The sequence below is a fragment of the Orcinus orca genome, chromosome 16, assembly GCF_937001465.1.
Source record: "Orcinus orca chromosome 16, mOrcOrc1.1, whole genome shotgun sequence".
Taxonomy (NCBI): domain Eukaryota; kingdom Metazoa; phylum Chordata; class Mammalia; order Artiodactyla; family Delphinidae; genus Orcinus; species Orcinus orca.
In genome coordinates this window covers 87763693-87788149 of record NC_064574.1, presented here as the reverse complement: position 1 = coordinate 87788149, position 24457 = coordinate 87763693, and the positions used below count along the sequence as shown (strand labels likewise).

Sequence of the window (24457 nt, the reverse complement as noted above, 5' to 3'; positions counted from 1 at the left end):
TTCATCAGATGGCTTTGCACAAAGAAAGAAAAACTGAGCAGTGTTCTCAGCATCTCACGGGACGTAAATACACAGATCACGTTTATACATCTAGCATCAGACACGTATCCGCAGCACAGCGTCGAGCACGGCGCAGCCCCAGGGCGCCAGCCACGGGGCTGGAGGCAGCGGGCACCCCTCACAGCACCTGCACAGGGGGCGCTCCCCTGTGGGGGGCCGGGGCCACGCCACCTGCGCCCACCCCCACCCCCACGCGCTCTCGCTGAAAGGCGTCACGCTGCAGCCGAGACCACACCCTGCAGATGCGCTGAAGACGCTCCTTTACAGAATCTCCATGAACAGCTGAACCCCGGGGACACTATCACCAGAGATGATCCCACGGCAACAAAGGGATCCTGACGGTCTCAGGAGCCCTGAGGCAATGAGGACAGGAGCAGTAGGCCGCGGGCGACGTAAGGCTGACCGTGTCCACTGGTACACGCGCAGACACCGCGGTCAACGCGCTCTGTGGGGTCAGGTCTTCCTCGTCCACTCGGCGTCTGAGGGGATGCACGGCTCCGCCTCCGTGAGGCCACGTGCGCCAGCAGGACAGCTCCTTTGGCCGGTTCCCATAGCTTCTGGAATCCCACGGGCAGGCCTGGGATCACCGGCCAGCCCAGGACACTGTCATCTCCCAGTCATCACCCGGGAGCTCCAGCACCCGGGCCACGGGCCATGGGCCACGTGACAGACAGGGCATGGACTCGGCTACGCAACTAGAAAAACGTGGCCACAAATGCTTTTCACATGTATGCATTTTGTTGGTGGGTTTTTTTTTTCCTTTTGGTTCAAAAAAAAACATGGCAGGCTCTCAGGTATATAAAACTGGTAATATTAGACAAAAATACAAACTTCACCTTTACAAAAAAACAAAATCAAAAAAACAACACACACACATAATTTCTGTTGAATACACGTAAAGCGTAACATCTTACGAAAAATAAAGAGTTTAGGTTCTGTCCAAACACCAGCGGCAGCAGCAGGGAGCAACCCTGGGCAGCCACTCCGGAAAGCCACATCCCCAGGCCTGGCCGCAGCAGGTGGGAGGGACTCAGGGCAAGAGGCCTGGGGACGGCATGTGATTGGTTCACGCAGTTCTCTCGAAATGGCTTAAATTAAAAAGTGAGTAAAATGGGGCAAGGAAGAAACACGTGAAGGCAGAAACATTTAGGAAATGATGCATAGGTGGGTATACCATGTTTATTTTAATACATCTCATTTGTTTGCATCCTGCTAGGAAAGGTACCGTCCCACCGTCCTGACTGTTACTGCAGCCTGGTGTTATCGGTGTAAATGTCATCCAAGAGATAATTAAAAAAAAAAAAAAAAAAGCTAGGCAAAGAGTAGAAAGGAAAGCTTAATAATCACTTTATGGTGTAAAAAAAAATCCACTTAAGGCTCTCAGGAAGGTTTCTGTATAGACTTAAACACTACAGCAAGGAGATGTGGTTTCCGAGACATTCCTGGCTCCTGCGTGCCCCTGCAGAGCCCGGCGGCATCCGATCGCAGCCTTCAGAAAGCAGGCTCTGTGTCCTTGGCCAAAGCACCTGTGACCACCCTGGAAAGAGATCCAGTCTGCCGAGACGTCTGTCACTTCCATCCCTCGGGGCGTCCCTCCATTCCGGCAAATGTTTAGATATTTTTGTGAGGGAGTTTTGTTTGTCATGTTCCGTGGTTTTGTTTGCTCTCTTTTTTTTGACAAGGAAGCTTCTTATTGTTTCACCGAGTGCTACAATACTTGCTTTGATGTCACATAAACAACGTATACTGTCTCTTTGTTCTCCAGAGTGTGCATGGAGACAGTTTTCACGGAGGAGAACAAAGACCACGCTGGCAATAAGCACCGTACATAGTAGGTTCAGGAATGTAACACGCCATGTACATCCGTGTCCCGGAAAAGGGCTGCTGGCTGATCCTCACCTCACATCTGCAGGCAGAGGGGAGAGACAGACGCTGAGAGGCCACGAGCACACACACCGCTGAGTGACGTCGATTGTGTGAAACATTTAAGCCGATCAGGGGTGTGTGCACACGCGCGCACACACACACACACACGCCTCGTGGCAAGTCGTAGGATTCAGAGCTTTTATTAAAATTTTCAAATCAAATATGCTTCATTACCCTTTCTGTAACATCCTGACCAGAACTGGGACTAGGCTCTTGGGATCTCACAGTACACAGCTTCATAGCAAACCCCATTCTCCCATTGTACAGATAGGGAAAACTGAGGCCCAGAAAGGTTCTTATGCCTGTCTCCTCACCTTCTTCTTTCTTCCAGCCTACAGCTTGATGTGATTTCTGGAGATCCTGCAGCCATCTTGGGCCATGAGGCAACCCTGAGGATGGATGCCACCAGCAAGACAGAGGGGTCTCTGTGACCAGGCAGAGCTACACTGAGCTGAGCTAAGAGCAGCTCTTCCCCACCCTACGTCGCCTGTCTGTTGCTCATCCCAACACTTGTACCACCACATGCCCACAGCCTGAACGCTAGCAGGGAGGCAGGGACGCCTGCCCCTCCCTTTGGGGTATCAATCATCAGCTAGCCCATGGAGGCTAAGCCCAGTGGTCATAAACTTGGCAGCACAGGCAGGTATAAAACCAGCCCCTGCACCACACCCTGGGGACCCAAAAGCCAAGGCTGAGCAGTCGTTTTGGGGCTGCTTCAAGATCTGTCCACGTGGACCTTTCCTCCCCAGAGGACCCTCCTGAACGAACGTGACCTACGGGCCTCAGAAACTCCTGACCTGGCAGCGTTCTGCAGTCACACATCACTCAGCTGGAGCCTGGGCTCCCGGGCACCTGTCTCCAAGAATTCCTCTCACAACTATTTGTTTTGGATGCCATGGGCTCCCACATGCCCATAAGCAAGGACCAGGCTCTGCAGAGCCAGACAGGCCAACACGAAGGACCAGGAAGGCTTAAAACTGCCTCCTCCGTGGTTGCCCACAGCCACTTTCTCCTGGGAAGCCCCTCTGAAAGACCACCTTTCCCAGGCCCCCTTACAGCAGAGGGGTGGCCAATGAGATCAAAGCAAAAGTCACTGGGTCCTTTCACCATTGTCCCCAGTCCCCACCATAATCTTTCTTCCAGGCCTGGAGTGTAACGTGATTTCTGGAGCTTTGGCAGCCATCTCGGGCCATGAGGCAACTCTGAGGATGGACACCACTAGTCCTGGAAAGAAGTGGGTCCCTGAGACTGCCATACATGCTCTGGTCTCCCTACCTTATCTCAACCCTTGTTTCTGGCATGTTATTAGCAGCCAAACACAACTGCCAACACAGTAGCCAACAGCCCTGTACGTTTACAAAGCATTTTCAGACAGGATCTACTCAGCCTTCAACAATCTTCATCTGTAATCCCTCTAAGCCTCAGTTTTTTCATCTGTCAAAGGAGGTGGGTAACCTGTCCGAGGTGATCCCAGCGAGTAAACGTCAGAGCTACCCCACTGCTGCTCAGGGAACCCAGATCACTCCGCTTGTGTGATGCCTTTGCCTCCCCAATCAACAAGGACCAAAGCCAGAGCAGGGGCCCCGGAGCAGGAGGGAGCCATGGGCCAGGTGTCCCGAGCAGCGGGAGGGGAGGGGTTGGGGATGGGAATGCGGAGACCCGCAGCCCAGCCAGACAGCAGAAGCTCGCGGACGGATCAAGGCCAATCAGGGCGCGTCCTCGCCTTCGGGGTGATTCGCCGAGTGATCAGTCGCTGCGCCTCCCACCCCAGGACTGCGGCATGGCCGGCGGCCGGCTCCTACCTGGTGGACCGCGTTAGGTGGGTTTTAACCTTTTTCTTTTCCGTTTTTTACCTGACTCCCTACGCCTTCCTGTTGACAGAAGGGCAGGGAGGGTGAGAGGGCCTAAAGGAGGGCTGTGGGGTGGAAACTGAAGCCGTAAATACCTGGGGTGTTTGTCTTTCTGTAAAACAACTCGATGGCGCTGGCACGGAGACACTTCCTGGTCCCCTCAAGCTGGCCCAACACGGCGGTCACGACGCCGGGCTGCTCTGGGCAAAGTCTGCCCCGGGGGAGGCCAGGACCCTGACTGGCAACGCCGCGGCCAGCGCCCACCACCCGCCGGGGACAGGGCCCTTCCTCGGCCGCATCTCACCCGCTCCCCCCACCAGCTGGGCGGGTGACTGGACCCGCACAGTGGCCAGACCTCCCTCCCTCCCCAGCAGGTCCCAGGCCACAAGGGCAGCTTAGTAAACGGGCCTTGGCTACAGCCCCCGATCCTGCCTCCCCCACCCACCCACCCACCCACCGAGCCCGCCGGACGCGGCCACAGAAGCCAGGCTCCGGACCCTCCGCTGCAGCAGCAGGACGGCGCCCCTTACCCGCCTCCTCTTCCCGGTGGCCGGGGCTCGGGCTGGCGCTCGCGCACGTGCATTCCAGGTGCTCCTCCAGCCGCACCTGCACCTCTTTTAACTTTGGCTTCTTCCTGACGTACTCCACCTTGGCCACCTGCCGAGACAGCGGCCTGCTATGGACAAGCGCACGCAGCCCTGGGGGTGGGGAGGTGCCGGGCCCCACCCGGGGTGCGAGCAGCCCGACTGCTGACCTCTGGGCTCCTCCCAGTGGGAAAAGCAGGGTTTTCGGGGAGGAAACAGCGAGCTGTGGTGCGGCATTTGCGGTTTGGTCCCACGTTTTGTTTAATATTTATTTATTTATTTGGCTGCGCCCGCGTCTTAGCTACAGCACGCAGGATCTTTTAGTTGCAGCATGTGAACTCTTAGTTGCGGCACGTGGGATCTAGTTCCCTGACCAGGGATCGAACCCAGGCCCCCTGCATTGGGAGCCTACAGTCTTGGCTACTGGACCACCAGGGAAGTCCCTGGTCCTATTTTAACTTAAAATAAACCTAAAGGGCTCATACACGCCAGGAGAAGGCCCGAAGGGATGCACTCAAGGTGGGAGCCCTGGGTGAAGGAAGGTGTTTGCGGCCACGTAGGGACCTCTGGGACAACGTGTACTTGCCTATCAGCAGCTGAGGAGCAGGGCTACTGCTCGTGGTCTGCGGCTCGGGTGTCGCCCTCCCTCCTGTCCCCCCGAGGCCCGCGGAGGAGCACGCAGCCCTCGGGGCTCACAGGGAGGCTGTCGGTCTGGACGCACATTCTGGCCTGCCATAGACTCCAGACGAGAACCCCTCGGCCACCTGACGTGGGGCCGGGCCCAGCCCTGCAGCCTGCCCGGGTCCCAGTTCCCGGGATGGCCCTCAGGGACACCCACTCCACCCCTCGCTGTTCTCCCGGGGAGACAGGCAGGAAGGGAGCAGAGCCCACCCAGCATTCACCCTGGGCACGTGGAGGCCCCGGGGGAGCCTGGCTCGTGGTCCAGAGCTGGCCAACGTGAACGGGACCCCGGGCCACGAGCAGAAGCCCCCAGCCCAGGGACAGTCCTTCACAAAGGACCTGGAGGCCAGAAGATGGGGGACCCCCGTCCAGGCCCGGCATGGCCACGTGGCTACACCTTCTGGGCACCTCCCCGGTTTCCTCTACGGGGAAGGTACGAGGACCCAGGGCCCCAGGCATGGGGGCGGGCTTGCCACCCACCAGACAGACCGGCCATGGGACCCCTGCACGGTCCAGCGGCGCTGTCCCCCGTGGGCCCCTTGGTGAAGGGCACATGACACCAGCTGCTCAAGTCTTTAGAGAAAAATCTTATTTTTCTTATCAAAGAAAAACAAACAGGATTTTTCGGTGGCACCTGCTTCTGGGCGTGCAAGGGTTCCAGGCCGGTCAGGCACCTCTGTCTGGCCAGGAAATGGCTACATTTTCTCCCCCAAGAACACGCTGTGAGCATTAAATTCTCAAAAGCGTCCTGCACAATAGCCAAGGCCACAGATCAAGACGCTGACACCCTTGGGACCCCATCCCACTGCCTCGGGCCCCAGACCCATACTGGAGCCTACTGGGGCCCCACATCCCCCCTCCTTCCCGCTGTTTGTCTTGGGAGCCTGGGCTGCACCTGAAAAACCTGACATTCAGATTCCCCACCACGGAGCTGCTGTGTCACGAACACCCCACCCGCACGTTCCCGGAGCAGACCCACAGGAGACGCCATCCAACAATGCCGTCACCCTTCCAAGCAGGGCCTTGAGTTCCTGCCGCTCACTGGCCCCCCAAGCTGGGCTGCTATGAGGCAGGACGCCCCCAGGAGGGCCAGGGAGAGCCACGCCCTGCAGGGGACCCCCCAGATTATCAGAGTGCCACCCAGAATAAACACCAGTATCTGCTGAACCCCACGTGCCGGCCTACCCTGAGAGGGTACAGCAGCGGCTCGCTTTACAGACGGGGAAACTGGGGCAGCACGAACACGGCTTGTTTCCCCAGAAGGAGGCCTGACTTGGAACCGGCAGAGGCCCTGGGCTCACTGCTTAGCCGGGGGGACACCCTGAGTCTACCGGGTGAGGGCTCTGGGGTCGCGGCCGACAGACCTCGACCTGGCTCACCGGCGGTGGCCCTCCTCCAGGCCCGGCTTAGGGGCTACAATGGCACAGAGAAAGCGGCCCAGCTCCAGGGCCTAGAAGCACGCCCACCTTCCAAGGCGCTGGCCTCCCTGACCGCTAGGGCTCCCCGCGGGCAAGGGTAGGGCATCCCTACCCACCAGAGGGGAGGGACTCTGGGGCCCTTTACCTGAGACTCACTGCCACTGCCACTGCTTTCCCCCCAAAGCCCCAAACTAGCTCCCCAAACAGCAATGGCTAATGGGGCCCCAGCTGGGACCTCCCACCCAAAGCGACCCCCCAGTCCAATACTGGGTGCAGAGACCCATTACTGGACATCCCAGGTGGACACACCAGACCCACTTTCCAGAAGCCTGAGGTCTAGCAAAGCAGAGCTGCAGACGACCACCCTGGGCATGACCACAGAGCTGGGTCCAGGCTTCTGGAGGCCTGGCCCACGGGCTGCCCTGAAAGCAAATGGAGCCCGACACCTCCACCGTGTGAGAGGCTGGAGGCCCGCCCGCAGGTGGGGACATGGCTGCTCAGAGCTGCTCCTTCACCCCGAGCCACTGCCAGCCCGGCCCGGGGTCTGCACTGCGGGGAAGACCCCAAGCGCTGACCACGCTGAGCAGAGGGCAGGGAAGTCGGCCCCCGGGACCCCTGCCCATCTGGCAACGCTGGAGGGTCTGCAGGCGTGCCGGGGCCCGCTCCAGATGCCACCCCGAGGGCAGGCCCTGGAGGGCCAAGGCCGCCAGCAAGCTGTGGGCACAAAAAGCCTCACGGAGGTCGCGGTGGGGAGCTGGGGGGCGTGTCCTGACCCAGGGCCTGGGGGCTGCCTTCAGCTGAGGACACCTTGCGCCGTTCAGCCACCTGGGCCTCAGGAGGGCAACCACTCCCGACCTCACCGTTATCTCCCTCCAATAAGGGGCGCCTCTGACCGTGCACGACCCGGAGGGCGTCATCCCTACCGACCCCCAGGAGCCATCACACCGCACCCAGCCTGGGGTTCCCAGGGGCCCCCTCCCTGCTCGGCCTCAACCCCGAACGGAACAGGAAGGGCTCCTGGACAGGCTGGGGGGCCAGGCCAGCCCCCACAAGGGGCCTCCTGTTCCCACTGGCCTCTGTCTCCTCTCTGCCAGAACCCCCAGTATCTGGGGCTGGATGTTTTCCTGCCAACCTTCGGATGGGTGGGCAGGGAGGGGATGCCTTCCCTGAAGAAGGAGACGGAGGAAGGGGACCGGGTCTGAGGGGGGCAGGGCCTCCGACGTGGAGCCAGGCTGCCTGGCCCCTGGCTGCAGGACTGAGCCCTCTGGGCAGACGGAGGCCCATGGGGGAGCCTCGGGCCTGTGCCCAAGCGGAGGTGGACCACCCATCCTCACCCACTGTGCCGCTAGGATCCCCGAGGAGCTCTGCACACCTACCCGCCCTCAGGGTGGACCAGGGCAGAGAGGCGGGGTTAATGCCCATCCCAGGACCAGACACGCCCTGGTCCTCACACTGCGGGAAGCCGGGGTGGGAGCACTGGGGGATCCCCAAAGGCTGGAGCCCCCGAGCAGAGAGCCCCACTCCCTTCCCGCTCCCCTGTGCCTCCAAGCCCCTGTCTCATGCCCTAAGGACAGGCCCCAAAGCCCACCTGCAGGACAATCTAATCTTGGGCACCCCACCCCCATGCCCAAGAGAGAAAGACCTCAGTTACCCAGCTTCTTGGGGCTCATAAGACCCCTCCAACACGCCACAAGCGAGGACCCCCAGACCCAAGGAAGCAGAGGCGGGCTGGCCGGGCTGGCGGCAGAGACCCCACAGGCAGGGCGGTTAGACCTCAGTTTCCTCCTTTAACTGAGGAAGAGGAATCAGCGGGGGCAGTGGGGATGCAGTGCTGGGCTGGGGGCCCTACCGCCCGAGTCTGGAGCCCTGAGGCGGAAGCCGGCGCCCCAGGCAAGCACTCCAGGGGCAACTCAGCCCCAAGGGGAGCGTCTGCCTGAGACCGTGGGGCAGCAGGCGCGGAATTTGCTTACTCAACACCCAAAGCACGCAGAGGACCAAGTCCCCAAGGTCAAGTGAAGTCCCAGTTACAAGTCTAAAGTGCTTCTCACGTGCCGGCTACAGGGTCCTTAACCCCGCACCTCACTCGGGGGCCAGCGGCCGGCTTGACAGGCCTAGACTCACTGACTCACAGGGGATCTGAAATCATTCCTAGTGGAGAAATGAATTCTACTGCACCCCACAAGCGAAGGCCTCCTTCCGGGAAAGATGGACCCCCTGCCACTGGAGGCCCAGCTGAGAGGGGGCGGGGCTGCTCCTCGTGGAAGGTGCCAAGTCCACGCCCCCAGGGTCACGTGGGATCATGACCCACCCAGACCCAGCTTCCGGCGGGGGGGGGGCAGCCCCTCCTCTAGACAGGAATCCCCCCAGAATTCTCCAGCCTCAGCCACACTTCGGAGAAGCCAGGAGACAGTCTGGAAGCCTCCCTCCAACCTGCCCTTTGGAAAAGAGAAAGACTGACGCCCAGAAGCAGGGAACCCTGCCTCCAAATAGCAAGGCCAGCTGCCCCCATGGGGGTTCCACAGCCCCAGAGCCTGAGCCCCAGCGCCTCAGACCCATTCCACACGAGAGGCAAGTGCAGCCGGAGGGGAGCAGGCCAAGGCCGGGAAAGGCTTCCAGCCACCGGGCCAAAAGCCAGGCCCCAGTCTGGCTGCCCAGTGACCCGAGGAAGCAGAATCTTCCCCAGGACTCAGCGGAGGAGCTCCTGGACATGTCACGTGAGCCTGACCTCTGTGCATGCCCCCGGTGCTGCCCTCAGAGGTCATCACAGCCAGCCCCCTGCCTGGGAGAGGGCTTCATGGCAAGCACTGGCCATGTGCTGGCTCCCAGGGGCCCCAGGAGGGCGGCGAGGACATCCAACCCAAGCCATGGGGCCTGTGGGTCTCCAAGTAAGAGTACACCCCCCGCAACAGGGGTGCGGCCTGACCCCCAGCACCTCAGCACCCCCAGAAGGACCCTTCTGGCTAGCACTCCACTGACACACACGTCCAGTGGAACGGGGGCGCCCTCCCAGATTTCAGACGGGGACGGAGGTCCAGCATGGCAGGCAGAGCGCCTGGCCCCTCGCCTGAGCCCACCCGACCCCCAGCCTCCCCCCCCACCAGGTCCCACCCCAGCGCTCCCTTCCTGTCTCCAGCAGGGTGAGGCCCTGAGGGGCCCACCAGCCCCTTGCCGTGCACCATAGCCCCCACTGAAGTGCTCGTGAGGCCTCTCCAGGGCCTGGAGGAGACGTCAGGCAGCTCCCAGCTAAGTCGCCGGACACCTCGCGAGACCCGTTAGTGAGGCAAACAACTGCGACACGAGATCCAAACTTGCTTCGCGTGACCGACCATGACCCAAGCCCCAGCTCCACCCCCGGCCTCGGCGTGCCTGTCAGAGAAACGGGAGCGTCCTCCGGCTCAGCAGCATGCCGGCCGCCCGGCTGGGTGGGGCTACCCCTGGGGCCGGGGCACGCCGAGCTCACCTTGACACTCCGGTGGTGGACGCGGGACGGTTGGCACTTGACACTGCTGGTGTTGCAGCAGCCGGTACAGCGCTTCACCTCCACGCACGGGGGCCAGATCAGAAAGTTGGCAGACGTGGGGTCCACCTGGCTCCGAGGTATCTCATAAATGACCGTCCTGGTCTTGCAGACTGCGGGGATGGCTTCCTCTGCAGAGGCAAGAGCCCGGTGAATGTTCTGGAAGCCCCAGGGCTGCAGCAGCTCCCAGGGGCCCAGGCAGGAGCATCCCCATGGCCCACAGCTTCCTCCAACAGGGCCTGTCACACAGCCCCCGGTCCAGCAGAGGCAGAAAGACCCCAGCCCCCAACGGGTGCACCTGACTGGCCCAGAGATGAGCAGGGGCTTGAGGGCCAGGAGGGGAGACCCTGGGGAAGGGGGCTGTGGGGAGCCCACCCTGGGGGCGGAGGGCTGAAAATCCCCCAACACCCCGGGGGCTCACACAACCCCTGCAGCCAGCACAGAGCAGGGACAGCCGCCTTCACCCCAGTGCCAGGGGGCAGGGGGGCGGGGGGGGGTGGTGTCTCAGATGCCCCCACCTCCTGAGGGCCCCCTCCTCCTGCATGTGCATCCTCAGTGGCCTCTAGGGACAAGCCACCAAATCAAGAGGGCTGGGTGCTGGGGGTCTGGCCGACCCAGTGGGGGAAGGGGCTCCACTCAGCGCCCACCGGCTACAGGGGCCTGGGGAGTCCAGCCAGGCAGGGCCAGAGGTGGAGCCAGGGACAGGGACCTTCAGTCTAGCCCTAGCTCTGCTCACAGGCACCCCTTTCATCTGCAGCAGAACAGGCACCCATCGAGGATCCTGCAGCCCGAGCAGAGCACCTGGCCGTGGATTTGGGAACACACGTTCACAACAGCCCTAGCAGAGCACCTGGTCGTGGAGCTGGGAACACACGTTCACAACAGCCCTACCAGAGCACCTGGCCGTGGAGCTGGGAACACACATTCACAACAGCCCTAGCAGAGCACCTGGCCGTGGAGAAGGGAACACACGTTCACAACAGCCCTAGCAGAGCACCTGGCCGTGGAGAAGGGAACACACGTTCACAACAGCCCTAGCAGAGCACCTGGCCTCGGAGCTGGGAACACACGTTCACAACAGCCCTAGCAGAGCACCTGGCCGTGGAGCTGGGAACACACGTTCACAACAGCCCTACCAGAGCACCTGGCCTTGGAGATGGGAACACACATTCACAACAGCCCTACCAGAGCACCTGGCCGTAGAGATGGGAACACACGTTCACAACAGCCCTACCAGAGCACCTGGCCTCGGAGCTGGGAACACACGTTCACAACAGCCCTAGCAGAGCACCTGGCCGTGGAGCTGGGAATACACGTTCACAACAGCCCTACCAGAGCACCTGGCCGTGGAGCTGGGAACACACATTCACAACAGCCCTAGCAGAGCACCTGGCCGTGGAGCTGGGAACACACGTTCACAACAGCCCTAGCAGAGCACCTGGCCGTGGAGAAGGGAACACACGTTCACAACAGCCCTAGCAGAGCACCTGGCCTCGGAGCTGGGAACACACGTTCACAACAGCCCTAGCAGAGCACCTGGCCGTGGAGCTGGGAACACATTCACAACAGCCCTACCAGAGCACCTGGCCTTGGAGATGGGAACACACGTTCACAACAGCCCTAGCAGAGCACCTGGCCGTGGAGCTAGGAACACACGTTCACAACAGCCCTAGCAGAGCACCTGGCCGTGGAGCTAGGAACACACGTTCACAACAGCCCTAGCAGAGCACCTGGCCTTGGAGATGGGAACACACGTTCACAACGGCCCTAGCAGAGCACCTGGCCGTGGAGATGGGAACACACGTTCACAACGGCCCTAGCAGAGCACCTGGCCGTGGAGCTGGGAACACACGTTCACAACGGCCCTACCAGAGCACCTGGCCTTGGAGATGGGAACACACGTTCACAACGGCCCTACCAGAGCACCTGGCCTTGGAGATGGGAATACACGTTCACAACGGCCCTACCAGAGCACCTGGCCGTGGAGCTGGGAATACACGTTCACAACAGTCCTACCAGAGCACCTGGCCGTGGAGCTGGGAATACACGTTCACAACAGCCCTAGCAGAGCACCTGGCCGTGGAGCTGGGAATACACGTTCACAACAGACCTACCGGAGCACCTGGCCTCGGAGATGGGAACACACGTTCACAACAGCCCTAGCAGAGCACCTGGCCTCGGAGATGGGAACACACGTTCAAAACAGCCCTAGCAGAGCACCTGGCCTCGGAGATGGGAACACATGTTCACAACAGCCCTAGCAGAGCACCTGGCCATGGAGCTGGGAATACACGTTCACAACAGCCCTACCAGAGCACCTGGCCGTGGAGCTGGGAATACACGTTCACAACAGCCCTACCAGAGCACCTGGCCTCGGAGATGGGAACACACGTTCACAACAGCCCTAGCAGAGCACCTGGCCATGGAGCTGGGAACACACGTTCACAACAGTCCTACCAGAGCACCTGGCCGTGGAGCTGGGAATACACGTTCACAACAGCCCTAGCAGAGCACCTGGCCGTGGAGCTGGGAATACACGTTCACAACAGTCCTACCAGAGCACCTGGCCGTGGAGCTGGGAATACACGTTCACAACAGCCCTAGCAGAGCACCTGGCCGTGGAGCTGGGAATACACGTTCACAACAGCCCTAGCAGAGCACCTGGCCTTGGAGAAGGGAACACACGTTCACAACAGCCCTACCGGAGCACCTGGCCGTGGAGATGGGAACACACGTTCACAACAGCCCTACCAGAGCACCTGGCCGTGGAGATGGGAATACACGTTCACAACAGCCCTACCAGAGCACCTGGCCGTGGAGCTGGGAACACACGTTCACAACAGCCCTAGCAGAGCACCTGGCCTTGGAGCTGGGAATACACGTTCACAACAGCCCTAGCAGAGCACCTGGCCTCGGAGATGGGAACACACGTTCACAACAGCCCTAGCAGAGCACCTGGCCGTGGAGATGGGAATACACGTTCACAACAGCCCTAGCAGAGCACCTGGCCGTGGAGATGGGAACACACGTTCACAACAGCCCTACCAGAGCACCTGGCCTTGGAGATGGAAATACACGTTCACAACAGCCCTACCAGAGCACCTGGCCTTGGAGATGGAAATACACGTTCACAACAGCCCTACCAGAGCACCTGGCCTTGGAGATGGGAACACACGTTCACAACAGCCCTAGCAGAGCACCTGGCCGTGGAGATGGGAACACACGTTCACAACAGCCCTACCGGAGCACCTGGCCGTGGAGATGGGAACACACGTTCACAACAGCCCTAGCAGAGCACCTGGCCGTGGAGCTGGGAACACACGTTCACAACAGCCCTAGCAGAGCACCTGGCCGTGGAGCTGGGAACACACGTTCACAACAGCCCTAGCAGAGCACCTGGCCTCGGAGATGGGAACACACGTTCACAACGGCAAACGCCACCCGGGGAGGGCCCGCTGGCCTCAGCTAGGGATCATTTACCCACACACCACGCCCAGAAGTAAAAGCTATAAAATCCATATTCTTGGAGGAAATAAAGCTCGGACAGAGGGAGTCACATGCCCAAGGTCACACGGGGGATGGGCAGCAGTCGGGACCCACAGGTGGCAAGGGAGTCGGTGGTCACATGCCCTCCAGCTGCGCCCCTGGGGCAAGATCTTCCCTCAAGGCTGAGCCTGAGGCCCCAGGAGACCCCCACCAGCTAATCACTCCTAAAGGGACCAGGCAGACCCGGGGTTGCTCTGCGAGAGGGAACAAACCCTGCATGGGGGCCGGGGGGCCAGGTCTGAGTGGGCTTGGGGCCCTGGGAAGGGCCCACCAGGCCCAGCACGGCTGTACCCACTGCTCTGCGGCGCAGCTGGGAGCACAGTGTGCTGCACGTTACGAGCTGGAAATTAAACACGACCCGTCTTCCAGCGAGGCTGTCTGCAGCGCAGGCCCCAACAAGACCGGGCACTTCAGGAATTTATGACGGCTCCCCCCTCCTGGAAACTCTCGGCCCAGGCCAGGCCTGCAGCAATGAGCAGGGAGGAGGGACGCGCACGGGACCCTGAGCAGGCTGTGCCTTTGTCTTACAGAGAAGAGAAGGGACGGATCCCCCGAGGCCACGGTTGGGGGAATGGGGGAGAGGGCAGGCCCCAGAGCCCCTCCCGCAGCCCCCCACCGGCCCAGCAGTCCTGGGGCTCACCGATGCTCCTTTTCCTCCGAATGGGCACAGGCCGCTTCTCCAGCGCATGCTTGGTGCCATGGCCCCCGTGGGCTCTCAGGCTGGTCTCCAGAGGCTCCTCGGCCCCTGCAGGTAGAAACAGGAGCTAGCGACCGGCCGCCCACACCTGCGCACCCAGGGTCTGTCCAGCAGCACGTCCCTCCCCAAACCAGACGGGGTCCCTCCACACCCACAAGGGGGCTTCAAGATGTGCACAGGATGAGACTCCCAACTGCCAGCAACGTCCCACCCAGCCCCACGCAGCTGACACGAGGTCCCCGACACACGTCACCACGAAGCCGAAGCCGCAGGCCAGTGGGGAAGGGGCTGCAGCCGGCCTGCCCCACGGCTCCTCCTCAAGGAAGCGCAGGTGAGGGCTGAACCAGGTAAGGAGGCACCCGAGGCCAGCCCTCCCTGCCCAGGAGACCAGAGCCGACAGGCCTGCTGCTGCCAGCTGGACAGGGGACCTTGGACAGCGGGCTGGACAGCGGGCTGGACCGAGGACCAGCAGGGGCTGCTGCCGCGACTTGTGCACTGCACGTGTCTCCTCCCCCACTGCCCTCACTTAAACCAACCCTCGATGAGCATCCTGGCCGTCGAGGGGCGTCGGAAGCAAGGCCAGACTGGGCCTCAGCCAGACCCCACTGGTCCCTGAACTTAGCCCACTGCGAGGAGGAGGAGGACACGAGAACCGGGAGTGGGGAGTCAGGAGTCTGGGTGCCTGTCGGGGGGACACAGCTTTCAGGAAGGAAAGTGCTTTGCCATCCAAGTATCTAAGGCCTGCAGAGCAGCGGCCTCAGAGCCAAGGTCACAGCTGGGCCTAGTCCCCCAGACTGGCCACAGTCCCCTCGGTACGCACACCACCACCCTCTCTGTCCCCAAGGCCCCCAGAAAGGGGGTGCAAGAGACACAGTCCTGCCACCTGCCATCTGGCCTGACCCAGCCCAAGGACAGCACCTGCACCTGGATGAAGTGGGTCCCACTTGACCTCCCCACCCTGGCCTCCAGACCCACTGGGGGATCGTCCCACTTCTCCTTTCTGTCACTGCCTCCCCCATAGATACCCAGGGGCAACAGGTCCCGAGAAGGTGCACCCCACTAGTCAGCAGCTGCACAAAGATTCCCCCTCTTGCCACCCCCCCACCCCAAGAAGCTCCAGTGGTATCCTAGCCACCAGCTCAGACCAGAGGCCCACTCCTCGGTGCCCGGCCCACCTAGGCCTTGGTGACTGTCCACACACCCACAAGTCTGGAACCTGCACTCATCGGAAACGGAGCACAAACGGGGCAAACGCGGTGGGAATGCAGAAGACATGCCTGCCTTGAATGCCGGCGTCCAGGAGAACCCAGCTCTTCCCTCAAAATGACTCAATGTTCCACTGCCACTAATTTTTTTTGAGACCCAAAATAAGATCAGAACAGAACTACTCATGCAGTAAGAATTTCCCATCAACCAACTGTTACAAGAAACATTTTTTCATGAAAAAGTGACATTATGAGTCATGTCCTGGTGGTGGCCATCTTGCCATAGCCAAACCCAGAAGCAGCTGGTCCATCCTGAGCTTCTAAGAGAAAATGGAACGGCAGCAACCCGGGCTGCACCCCCGCGCCTCACTCTAGCCAGGCGACAGCCGCCTGCTGGGATGTCAAGGCGCCCCGTGTGCAGTAGGTGTGCCGCTTCTTCACCGCGGAGGAAACTGAGGCCTGAGACGCGGAAGGACAAGCAAGGCCAGCGGCCAGCAGGAGACCCCAGGGGCCCGTGGCCAGACCCAGACCGCCTTCCGCCCAGGCCTCTCGCCCCCCAAAATGAGCAGAGAAGACACAGCCTCCTCCCAGTCCATCGACTGTCCTGAAACCTGAACCAGGGACTCGATCTCAGTCAGGAGTAGAAAGAGCTCCCGGTCAGACAAGCTCAGCCACTGCCCCATCGAGATGGGTGGTCTGGAAGCCCAGCTCGGACCCGCTGACGCGGAGGCAGCCCTCTGATTTACGCAGGTCGAGATGCAACTAGTGGGGACTCCCAAGAGAAGCCCACGCGTGAATCATGCCCTAAAACTGCTCTCAGAACAGTTAATCAACGGCTTTCCCTTTTGCCTGTTATGCACACACGTCCAAAGGATGGGGAGCCGTCCTCCAGCCATCAGTCCTGGAGGAGCGTTAATGGCCGAGACGGGATATTTATGTATCGGTTACTCAATGACCACGGGCGCTGGGCCAGGCTGCTCAGAGAACAAAGCTCCCAGCTCCCGCCACAGCTCCGCTGAATGGCCTGCTCTCAGCACACCCGACACACAGGCCACAAACTTCCCGCTACTGGCCATTAGAAGACCACATGCTGGTCTCTCCACCCAAAGGCCACACGTGAAAAACCAACTGCCCGGTCCTCGTGCACGCTTGCAACTCGCAGGCGCTGGCACAGGAATCCACCGCCTCGGGGCCTCCAGCGCAGCTCCTCACCTGTATAATGGGAACAAGGTCCGGCTACAGGGAGGAGGCCACGCCCCACCTGCCAATCACACAGCCCAGCCCACTTGGGAGGAGCCACTCTGTTAAAGGAGCCTCTTTCCTGCTTCCTGGGCATCAGCCTGGAAGAGCCCCCTTCACAGTTTCAAAGAAGAGTAAGGACACCCAGAACAACGGGTCTCCTCCGCACCCAGCCCCCTCCTCACTGACCCCAGACCGGCCTCTGACCGGACCTGGTGGGGAGTGCTGGGCCTGGAGGGCAGCTTAATCCTCCAAGAAATGACCCCACAGCTGTTTGCAACCTTTCTTTCCTAGCAGCCAGCTCCGTTTCTACTCTTCACGTTGAACGGAAACAGAAGTCGGGGAAGAGACACCCCCCGCCAACCCCCCAAAACAAGCTACAGAAGCAAACAGCTCAGGTCAGAGCTTCCGTATCTGTGAAGGGGGGCTGACCAGGATGGAGGAGACCCGCTTTGGGGTGTGCATCACAAAGGGCCCCAGAGCGGCATGGCTGCTGAGCAAGGGAGACCCTGAGGCCCCTCCAGTGTTCTCACCCCCGACGTTTCCCAGGCACTAGGAGTCCCACTCTCAGACCCCAGATCTTCTGACGGGGCGGGGGTGGGGGGTGGGGGGGAGGTGATCCACTCTCTCCACCCCCTGGGGCAGGAGGGAGCCGGGCTCCCGGGGGCTTTTATAAGGGGGCAATTTGAAGCCAGCCCGGAAAACCGGCTGGTGCACCCTTACGTTTTCTGTTTGGACCCTCCAAGGAGGCGGTGGACCCAGAAGCCCCCAGGTCAAGAACGCTATCAGCGTGACCCCAGAGCTGCAATGCTAAAAGCATTCATGGGTGGGGGGTGGGGGAGAGGCGGGGCTGCGGAGACCAGAATAAGAATGGTCCCAGCAGAAAGTGAATGGCCCATTTCCCAATGGCAACCCAAAGCTGGTCCTGCAAGGAGGCCCAGCCTTTCCCAGGCCTCTCTTCTGCCAGCCAGAAAAAAACCTCTCCGGGAGCCAGTCTCCCCACTTTCCCCAGTCTATCAGCGAGCAGCAGAACGCAGGCAAGTGTTCTCCTCGGCTCACCAAAGCCAAATCCTTCCCCCCAGGGTTACACATCAAGGGGCCAGATCAAAATCCCCCCCTGGCCCAACTCTGATCTCCAAGTGAAATTCTACCCTCTTCCTGATAAGGATCACCCAAAGGATTTCCTGGGTCAAGAAACTACAGAAACCGTCGCCCTCGCTGGAAAATGGTTTTGGCATGAAATGAAAATAGTTCAGGCCTCTCCACCACCATAATTAGGTACAAATTTCCAAACGACTAGACCATGTGATTTTACTTAATTCCCCCGCCGCCCCCCTTTTTCAGAGTAGTTTGCAGTGAGAGAAAAATCTTCATTTCACGTAAAATTCTTCCAACCGACTCCTACTGGCTTCAGCGGCTCCATCTGACAAGTTCATTGGGGAACTCTTTTAATCCCGTCAACAGTAAGCTCTCCGATTTGAGCATCTCCCCAGCTAACTCACACTGGAGCTCCTGCCACAAAAACGTGGGCCAGAATCCTTGTCCTCTAGGAAGGGCCTCCCTCTGGTCCACACCCAAGCGCAACCACCCAACATCATCGGGCTCCCGGCCCAGCCAACCTGGGCCCCTCACCACCTTTGCCCACCTGAGGCCAGTACCCTGCCACTGCCACTCAAAGGAGCTTCAGGGTCCTCTTGTCGAAGAAACTGTTTTCTAAAGTGGCTCAGCTCCAGAGCCTGTGGGGGAGCCCCAAAATAGTCCCCAAACAGCAGATGTGTCCAAGGCGCGCCTTTTTATTGGCTCATGAAAACAGAAAGACAAGGGCCTCCTACAACCACAAAGGCCCAGCCCCACGTCAGGAGCGGGGCAAGTTCGCGGGGATGACAGAGGGGCCCAGCCGGGGGGCACCGGTGCACGCCTACCCGACCGGCGCCCGGGGCCTGGGCCGCACACCTGGCCGGGGCGCCGGCGCCCTCTATGCGGCTGAACTTTCTGTGACACACTGGGCATTTTCCTTAAGTGCAAAAACAATCCCTGGGCGAGCGAGCAGCCCTCGGCCGCCGCCGGGAGAAAGTGGTGATTGGAAGAGAAACTCCTGACTCATCCGCCTGGGCTTTTATGGCCCGGGATTGGATTCTGACCTTTCGGTGCGCTCCTGCTCGGCGCCTGGCCCGGCCCGGACGCGGGAGGCGGCGCGGGGCGCACATACCGCCTGCCCGCCTGCCCGCCGCCCGCGCCCTCCCAGCGCGCCGAGGGAAGGGGCGCGATTTACCTACGGAGTCTATCTCCAGGAGTCGCTGGAGGTCCCGGATGCTGTGTATCTGACTGTGCGCCAGCCTCTCAATGACCTCGCGGGGGATCTCGGCTTCCTGCAAGCAGAGCAACACGGTCAGCGCCCCGGGCCGCCCAGAGCGCCTGGTCCCCGGACCGAGGTTGCCCCGCCCCAGCGCGCGCGGGCGCCTCGCACGCAGGCCGCCCGACCCCCAGCCCGGGCCCTGGAGCCTGAGGCCGGGGTGGGGCTGGGTGAGACCCCCATTTCTCCGTCCCCAGCCATGTCTGCCCTTGCAAAAAGAAAGCGCTCCCCACCATTAAATTAAAAAAAAAAAAAAAACCACTCGGCCCCTCCGCCCCGGGGTGTCGGTTACAAGAGGTCTGGGGCAGAGAGGGGCCCAGGGAGTTGCTGATCTAACAGTGAAATCAACATCTAGGAAGATCAAGTTGAAATGCGTCACGGATGGGCGACGAAAGTCACGGCAGCCCTAACACTTTAATCCACCCTGGGGCTTAAATTTCACACCCAGAATCCCGGGCCGAACCTGCGGGGGAGAGGGTCTCTCGTCAGCACACACGCGCACGCACACACACACACACACACACTCGCCCCACCCCGGGCTCCGGCCCAGCCGCGGCCCTAGCGCCGACTAAGACGCCCCAAATCCAGCCGCGGCTGGGAGGGGCTGCCAGGGAACTTAAGGGTTAATATCTACCTCTCACAGCTCCGGGTCCCAGCCCAGACCACCCCCACCACTCGGCCTCCCCACCCCCCCACCCCACCCCCCGCCAACCCCGCTCCTTCCTGCTTTTTAAAGCGAGTCGCGGGTAGCTGGGGGGTCTCAAGCACTAAGTTCCCACGACGGGGCGTAGAAAGTCATTCATCACAGCAGAGCTCCCGGGGATTCGGAATTCGAGATTGGGGGCTGAGGGTGGGGACGCGGGCGGTGGGAGGGCGAGGGCGCCTGGCCCGGCCCCGGCTCGCCTCGCTCAGCCACCTGTAAGCAGGCCCCGGGCGGGCGGGACTGCGCTGGCCCAGCCGCCCCTCCGGGCATGGGGACCGGGAACCTGGGTCTGCGGCTCCGCGCTGCCCACCCTGCCTGCCGGGGGCTCCCGCCGCAACCGCCCCTACCTGTTTGTCGGCGGCTCTTCTACCTTCCCTGACTCCGCTGGCTCACACACACACCCCCTTCCGCGCTCCCCGCACCCCGATGCTGCATTGTCCGCCGCGCCCCGGATTTCCCTCCTCGGAAAGGAGCCCGCGCCCCCCGAAGTTTCTCCCCACTCGTCCACCCAGCCGCCACTCCGTCCCTTCACGGCAGAGCGACGCAACACGCTGGAAACTCACCAGACACACTTAGGCATGGCAGAAAATAGAACCCAGTTGGGAAAATTTAAAAATCGACCACGCTAGCAGAAATCAAAATGCGCTCTGCAGAGCCCCAGAGCCCGGGCTCCTCGGCCCGCGAGCGGCCGCAGGGGGCGTGCGCAGGGGGAGTCGGAGAGAGGACGGGGCGCGGGGGTGGCACCCACCTCGGCCAGGGCACTGGCGAGGTATCCGCAGCCGAGGAGCAGCAAACAAGCCCAGGTCCTCATCGCGTCCCGAGGCGCTGGCGGCTCGGCGGGGTGGCGAGGCCGCGGGGCGGGCGCTCCAGCCGGGCTCCTGTGGCGGCGAGATTCAGTACCATCCCTCAGGGAGCGCGGCCCGGAGGAGGGTGGCGCGGAGAGCAGGGAGCCGACGGAGCGCGCCAGGCGCGAGCAGCGAGTGCGGAGAGGCAGGCAGCGCCACCGAGGAGGAGGAGCAGGGAGTGCGCGCTCGCCGCGCCCGCCGCGCCGGGAGCCTCCTGGGCCGCCGGGTAGGGGGTGGGGACGGAAGGGGCGGAGGGCGGGGGCTGGGCCTCTTCCTTGGTGCGTTCCCGGTGCTGGCCGCCGCCGCGCTCGCTCCCCGGCGCTGGCTCTAGGAGCGACCAGGCCGGTAATTCTGCATATTTGCGGGCGTCAGCCCCGAAAGGGACCCCGGAGCGAGGCTGGAGCCGCTGCCGCCGCACCACCCATCACCTGTCTGGACACCCGGCCAGGCCCGGCGCGGGCTCGCGCTCTCCCTGCGGGCTGCGGGCGGCCCTGCGCGCCCGCCGCCGGCCCCGCGCTCGCCTCCGGCCTCCTCTAGCCGCCGCCTCCCGGCCGGGCACGGCACGGCCCAGCACGGCGCGGCCCAGCGGCCTGCGTGCGCCCCTCAGCGGCGCGCCCTCGGCTCCGGCGCCGCGCTCCGCCCTCCGCCGGCCCGAGCCGGGCAGAGCCCGCGGCCGCTCCGCCTGGCAGCCGCCGCCCGCCCGGGGCCTCGCCGCGCGGGCCTGAGGGCGGGCGCAGGGCCGAGCCGCCGCCGCCGCCGCCGCCGCCGCCGGCGGCGGCAGGAGAGGAGGAGGGGCGCGGGCAGGCCCGGCTCGCCGGAGTTGTGCGGGCTCCGCAGGGCGCGCGTGTGGAGCCGGCCGGCGGCGGGGAGGGGGTTATAGCGCCGCCGCCGCCGCGCCCCTCCCCCGCCCCCTCCCCCTCGCCTCCCCCGGATTCCGGGCCCGCGACCCGCACCTCGGAAGCGTGCGGGGGCCGCACGGGCCGGGCAGGGCCCGGCCGCCGCCGCCGCAGTGAGCACACACGCGCTCACGCAGGCAGTAAAATCCATGAAGGCCCCGCTCCCGGCCCCGAGCACAGCCGCCGGGGCTCCCCGCGCACCCCCTCCCTCGAGCTTGCCCACCCTCCAGTGCCAGCTGCAATCCTGCAGCACCGGACGGGGAGGGGAGGAGGCCGCCGCAGAAGTGCCGCCGTCGCCGCCTCGCCTCTCTCGGGCCCCAGCGGCGGCAGAGGGCAGCGCCCAAAACTGCTACGCCAAAAAGGGCAAAAGCGAGCCGGCCCCCGCCTCCCGCCCCCCGCCCCGGCGCTCCGGCTTCTTTCCACGGTTTGGATCATGGGCCCCTGCCTCCCCCTCTCCATAAAAGGAGGGGGAGTGAGTCTCTGGTGAGAGGTGGGGCGGGTTTAGGGGTGCGTCTGGGGCACTCACCTGGCGGCTGCCACGCGCCCCCGCCCAGAATCCGATGACTGGGGCGTCTGACTGTGGAGCCTCCACCCACAGTCCACGAGGGGAGAGCGCCCAGGTCGGAGGAGGGGGCTGCAGCGTGCCTCGTCCCCACCCTGGGACCCCTCATTCTCCAAGTCCCTGCTGCCTCGTGGAAAGCCGGGCGGTGGCCTGAGCCGGGAACTCGAGGGGTTGGAAGGCAAGGAAAAGAAAAGAGCCGCTCATGAGGCACCCGGGAGTCTGAGCCTCCCGCGCCGGGATCCGCTGGGCGCACAGAGCGCCACCTCCGGCCGCGGCGCCGCACAGAGCGATGCGGGGGAGAGACGCGAGGGAGGCCGAGGCCTGAACTGGGCCGGACGGCTCCTCCGCCACCAAAGGGCGATGCGCCGGGCTGGGTAGATTCCGCCTGCCTAGACCTGGCGGGATCGCACCCCGGCGGCGGGTCCCTCGAGGGGGCGGACGAGCCCCGGTATCGCCTAGAGGGGTGACGTGCCAAGCGACCCCGAACCTAGACGGCGAGGCCGTTAGAGGCGAGGAGACTGCGGAGCGGTGGGCGACCAAAGGAGAATTCCGCCTGCCCTAGCCCTCCACCCCGACGCCCCCATCCTGTGGATTAGGCCCTTGCCCGCCGCGGCCGCCCTCCCGCCAAAGGCAGTAAAGGCTCAGCCCCGCAGGCGGTCTTTCATCCTCGGCTCGGCCGGCTCTGGCATTTCAAAGGCGGAGTCCAGTGGGCGCTTGGGGGGCGCTCGCCTTCCCCCAAATTCCTGGGGGGAGGGGTGGGCCCCTCCTGCGATTCCCAGTGGGCCGGGGCTACCAGCGCTCTTCCACTGGCCTCCACACACCTGCAGCCCCCCAACGCACCTGCCTCGTCTACCGTAGCCCCACCTGCGACCTCCCCCGTCAAGCGCGCTTTCAGGGGTCAGGATGAAGGATGACCGAGGCAGAACTAGGGAAACCTTGGAACCGTTTAAAAGCGCGTTAGAGCCAGCCCTTGTCCACCCAGGTGGACCTCCATTGCTTCGGAGGGAGACCACTGGACGGTTTCTGGACGGCCGCCAAAAGCACACTGCCAGGACTCAGGCTGCACCCCAAGCAGAGCCCTCCGTGGCTCACTCATCCTGATTGCTGACTGCAGCACGTCTGGTTGAGCCTCGGATTCCTCGCAGGCAGAGGGGACCCGAGGACACTTCTTTGGGGTGAAAGGACTCGGTTTGATAGTGGGTGTGGGAATGAAAGAGGAAAGGTCACCTTGTATTGCAGGGGGGGTGGGGGCAGGGGCCCTTCCGGCTCTAACCTCTGTACAGAGGCTCGCTGGTTCCTGGGTGTCCCGCCACCTTTGAGCAAACCTCGAAGGGTGATTCCCTCTGTGCCCCATCCCGGCCTGGCAATTCAGGGGCTCTCAGTTCGAGTTTGGGGCGGAGGGGAGGAGATCTGGGAACGCGGAAACGGGGGTGGGGGGCGCCTTCTACGGGAGCTCCAACCAAAGCTAGGCGGGGAGAGGGGCAGGCCTGGGTGCATCCACCACCGGGACTGGAGATCTGCGGGGGGGCGGCGCAGGCATCCTTCTAATCGCTGGCCGCTATTAAAAATAAAACCGCGGCGCGTCGTCATAGCGACCACGACAACAGCGGCTGCGCGAGGGTGGCACAAACTTGTGCAGCCGCGCGACAGCCGTTTTGGGGGGAGACTCGGGGCACGACGCGCGTTGGCGCACCAAGGCCTGCCCTGAGGTGGGACAGGGACCCCCAACCCAGCCCGCCCCACCCTCCCCCCGGGTCCTCGGAAGAAACTGGCAGAAATAGATCCCTAGAAGCTGTTTCCTAGACCTTGGACTGTCTTGACCAAGAGGTCACCAACTTGGATGAGAACCCACGCACGCGTGGACTCCCCAGCCCTGGCACCTCTCCCCGACACCCCTCCCCGTTTCAGACTCTGGCGTCCTCATCTCTGGAGAAGGGGGCTAAGTGGGAAGGCGGTTTCGGATGCTCGGCGGGAGAGGGGACCTCACTCCGGAGGCCGGGCGCGTGGGGGCTCCAGCACCTGCCCCTGTCGGCGATCCTTGCAGCTCAGGCGCGGTCACATGCTCCTTTCTGTCCGGGAATCGAGTTTCACTTCCAGCCGCTATTAGGCGGTTCGCACGGTTCACTGCAAACATTTGATAAAGATGCTAAATATACATTGGAGTCGGAGGAGGCGTGGGCGGCTGTGCTGAGCGCGTGGGCGCGGCGCTGCAGGCTCCGCGGGGCATCCCCGCCCAGGGCGGGAGGCCGGCTCAGACCCCCGGCCAGTTCCCCGCCCCGCGTGCGCCCCCCCCACGCGTGCGCCCCCCTCCCCGCCCCCGCCCCCCCCCACACACACACACAATTCGGACCCCACACCCGGGACACGTGACCCGG

The 24457-nt window shown here is 62.7% G+C and overlaps 2 protein-coding genes and 1 long non-coding RNA gene across 18 annotated transcripts in view; 1 reads left to right on the top strand and 2 right to left on the bottom strand.

The window, feature by feature from the left end:
- Nucleotides 1-24457, top strand: part of SUN1 (Sad1 and UNC84 domain containing 1) — a 283061-nt gene that overhangs the window by 40205 nt on the left and 218399 nt on the right. The window lies entirely within an intron of this gene.
- On the bottom strand, nucleotides 1206-21905 carry PDGFA (platelet derived growth factor subunit A). Of its 15 annotated transcripts, XR_004482876.2 has the most exons (8): nucleotides 20528-20893; nucleotides 18996-19092; nucleotides 14223-14327; nucleotides 9980-10167; nucleotides 4367-4493; nucleotides 3789-3857; nucleotides 2301-2375; nucleotides 1206-1966 (listed from the first exon to the last, which is right to left on the bottom strand). XR_004482876.2 is itself a non-coding variant. In XM_049698753.1 (7 exons), exons 1-6 carry the CDS (start codon nucleotides 20588-20590, stop codon nucleotides 3802-3804), a joined length of 636 nt encoding a protein of 211 aa, XP_049554710.1. In that variant the 5' UTR covers nucleotides 20591-20893; the 3' UTR covers nucleotides 1206-2375; nucleotides 3789-3801. The 15 variants fall into 15 exon arrangements, 5 of the variants coding, with proteins under 5 accessions (XP_049554710.1, XP_004269041.1, XP_049554708.1 ...); XR_007471973.1 differs by lacking the exon at nucleotides 3789-3857 and adding an exon at nucleotides 21744-21905 and having other exon boundaries at nucleotides 1206-2375; nucleotides 3932-4493; nucleotides 20528-20657; XR_007471974.1 differs by lacking the exon at nucleotides 3789-3857 and adding an exon at nucleotides 21578-21723 and having other exon boundaries at nucleotides 1206-2375; nucleotides 3932-4493; nucleotides 20528-20657.
- LOC125961357 (uncharacterized) lies at nucleotides 10174-14214 on the bottom strand. Of its 2 annotated transcripts, XR_007471984.1 has the most exons (8): nucleotides 13384-14214; nucleotides 12992-13089; nucleotides 12747-12795; nucleotides 12355-12452; nucleotides 11963-12011; nucleotides 11426-11523; nucleotides 11034-11082; nucleotides 10174-10837 (listed from the first exon to the last, which is right to left on the bottom strand). It is a non-coding gene; the product is annotated as an uncharacterized LOC125961357 (long non-coding RNA). The 2 variants fall into 2 exon arrangements; XR_007471983.1 differs by lacking the exon at nucleotides 13384-14214 and having other exon boundaries at nucleotides 12355-12403; nucleotides 12698-12893; nucleotides 12943-13026.

Excerpts from the sequence above, each read along its gene's own strand:
- PDGFA (XM_049698751.1), bottom strand. The coding sequence starts at position 20,590 with ATGAGGACCTGGGCTTGTTTGCTGCTCCTCGGCTGCGGATACCTCGCC. Across the intron at positions 19,093-20,527 it reads TCGCCAGTGCCCTGGCCGAG|GAAGCCGAGATCCCCCGCGA; the intron begins GTGGGTGCCACC and ends CTCTGCTTGCAG. Across the intron at positions 14,328-18,995 it reads CCTGGAGATAGACTCCGTAG|GGGCCGAGGAGCCTCTGGAG; the intron begins GTAAATCGCGCC and ends TTCTACCTGCAG.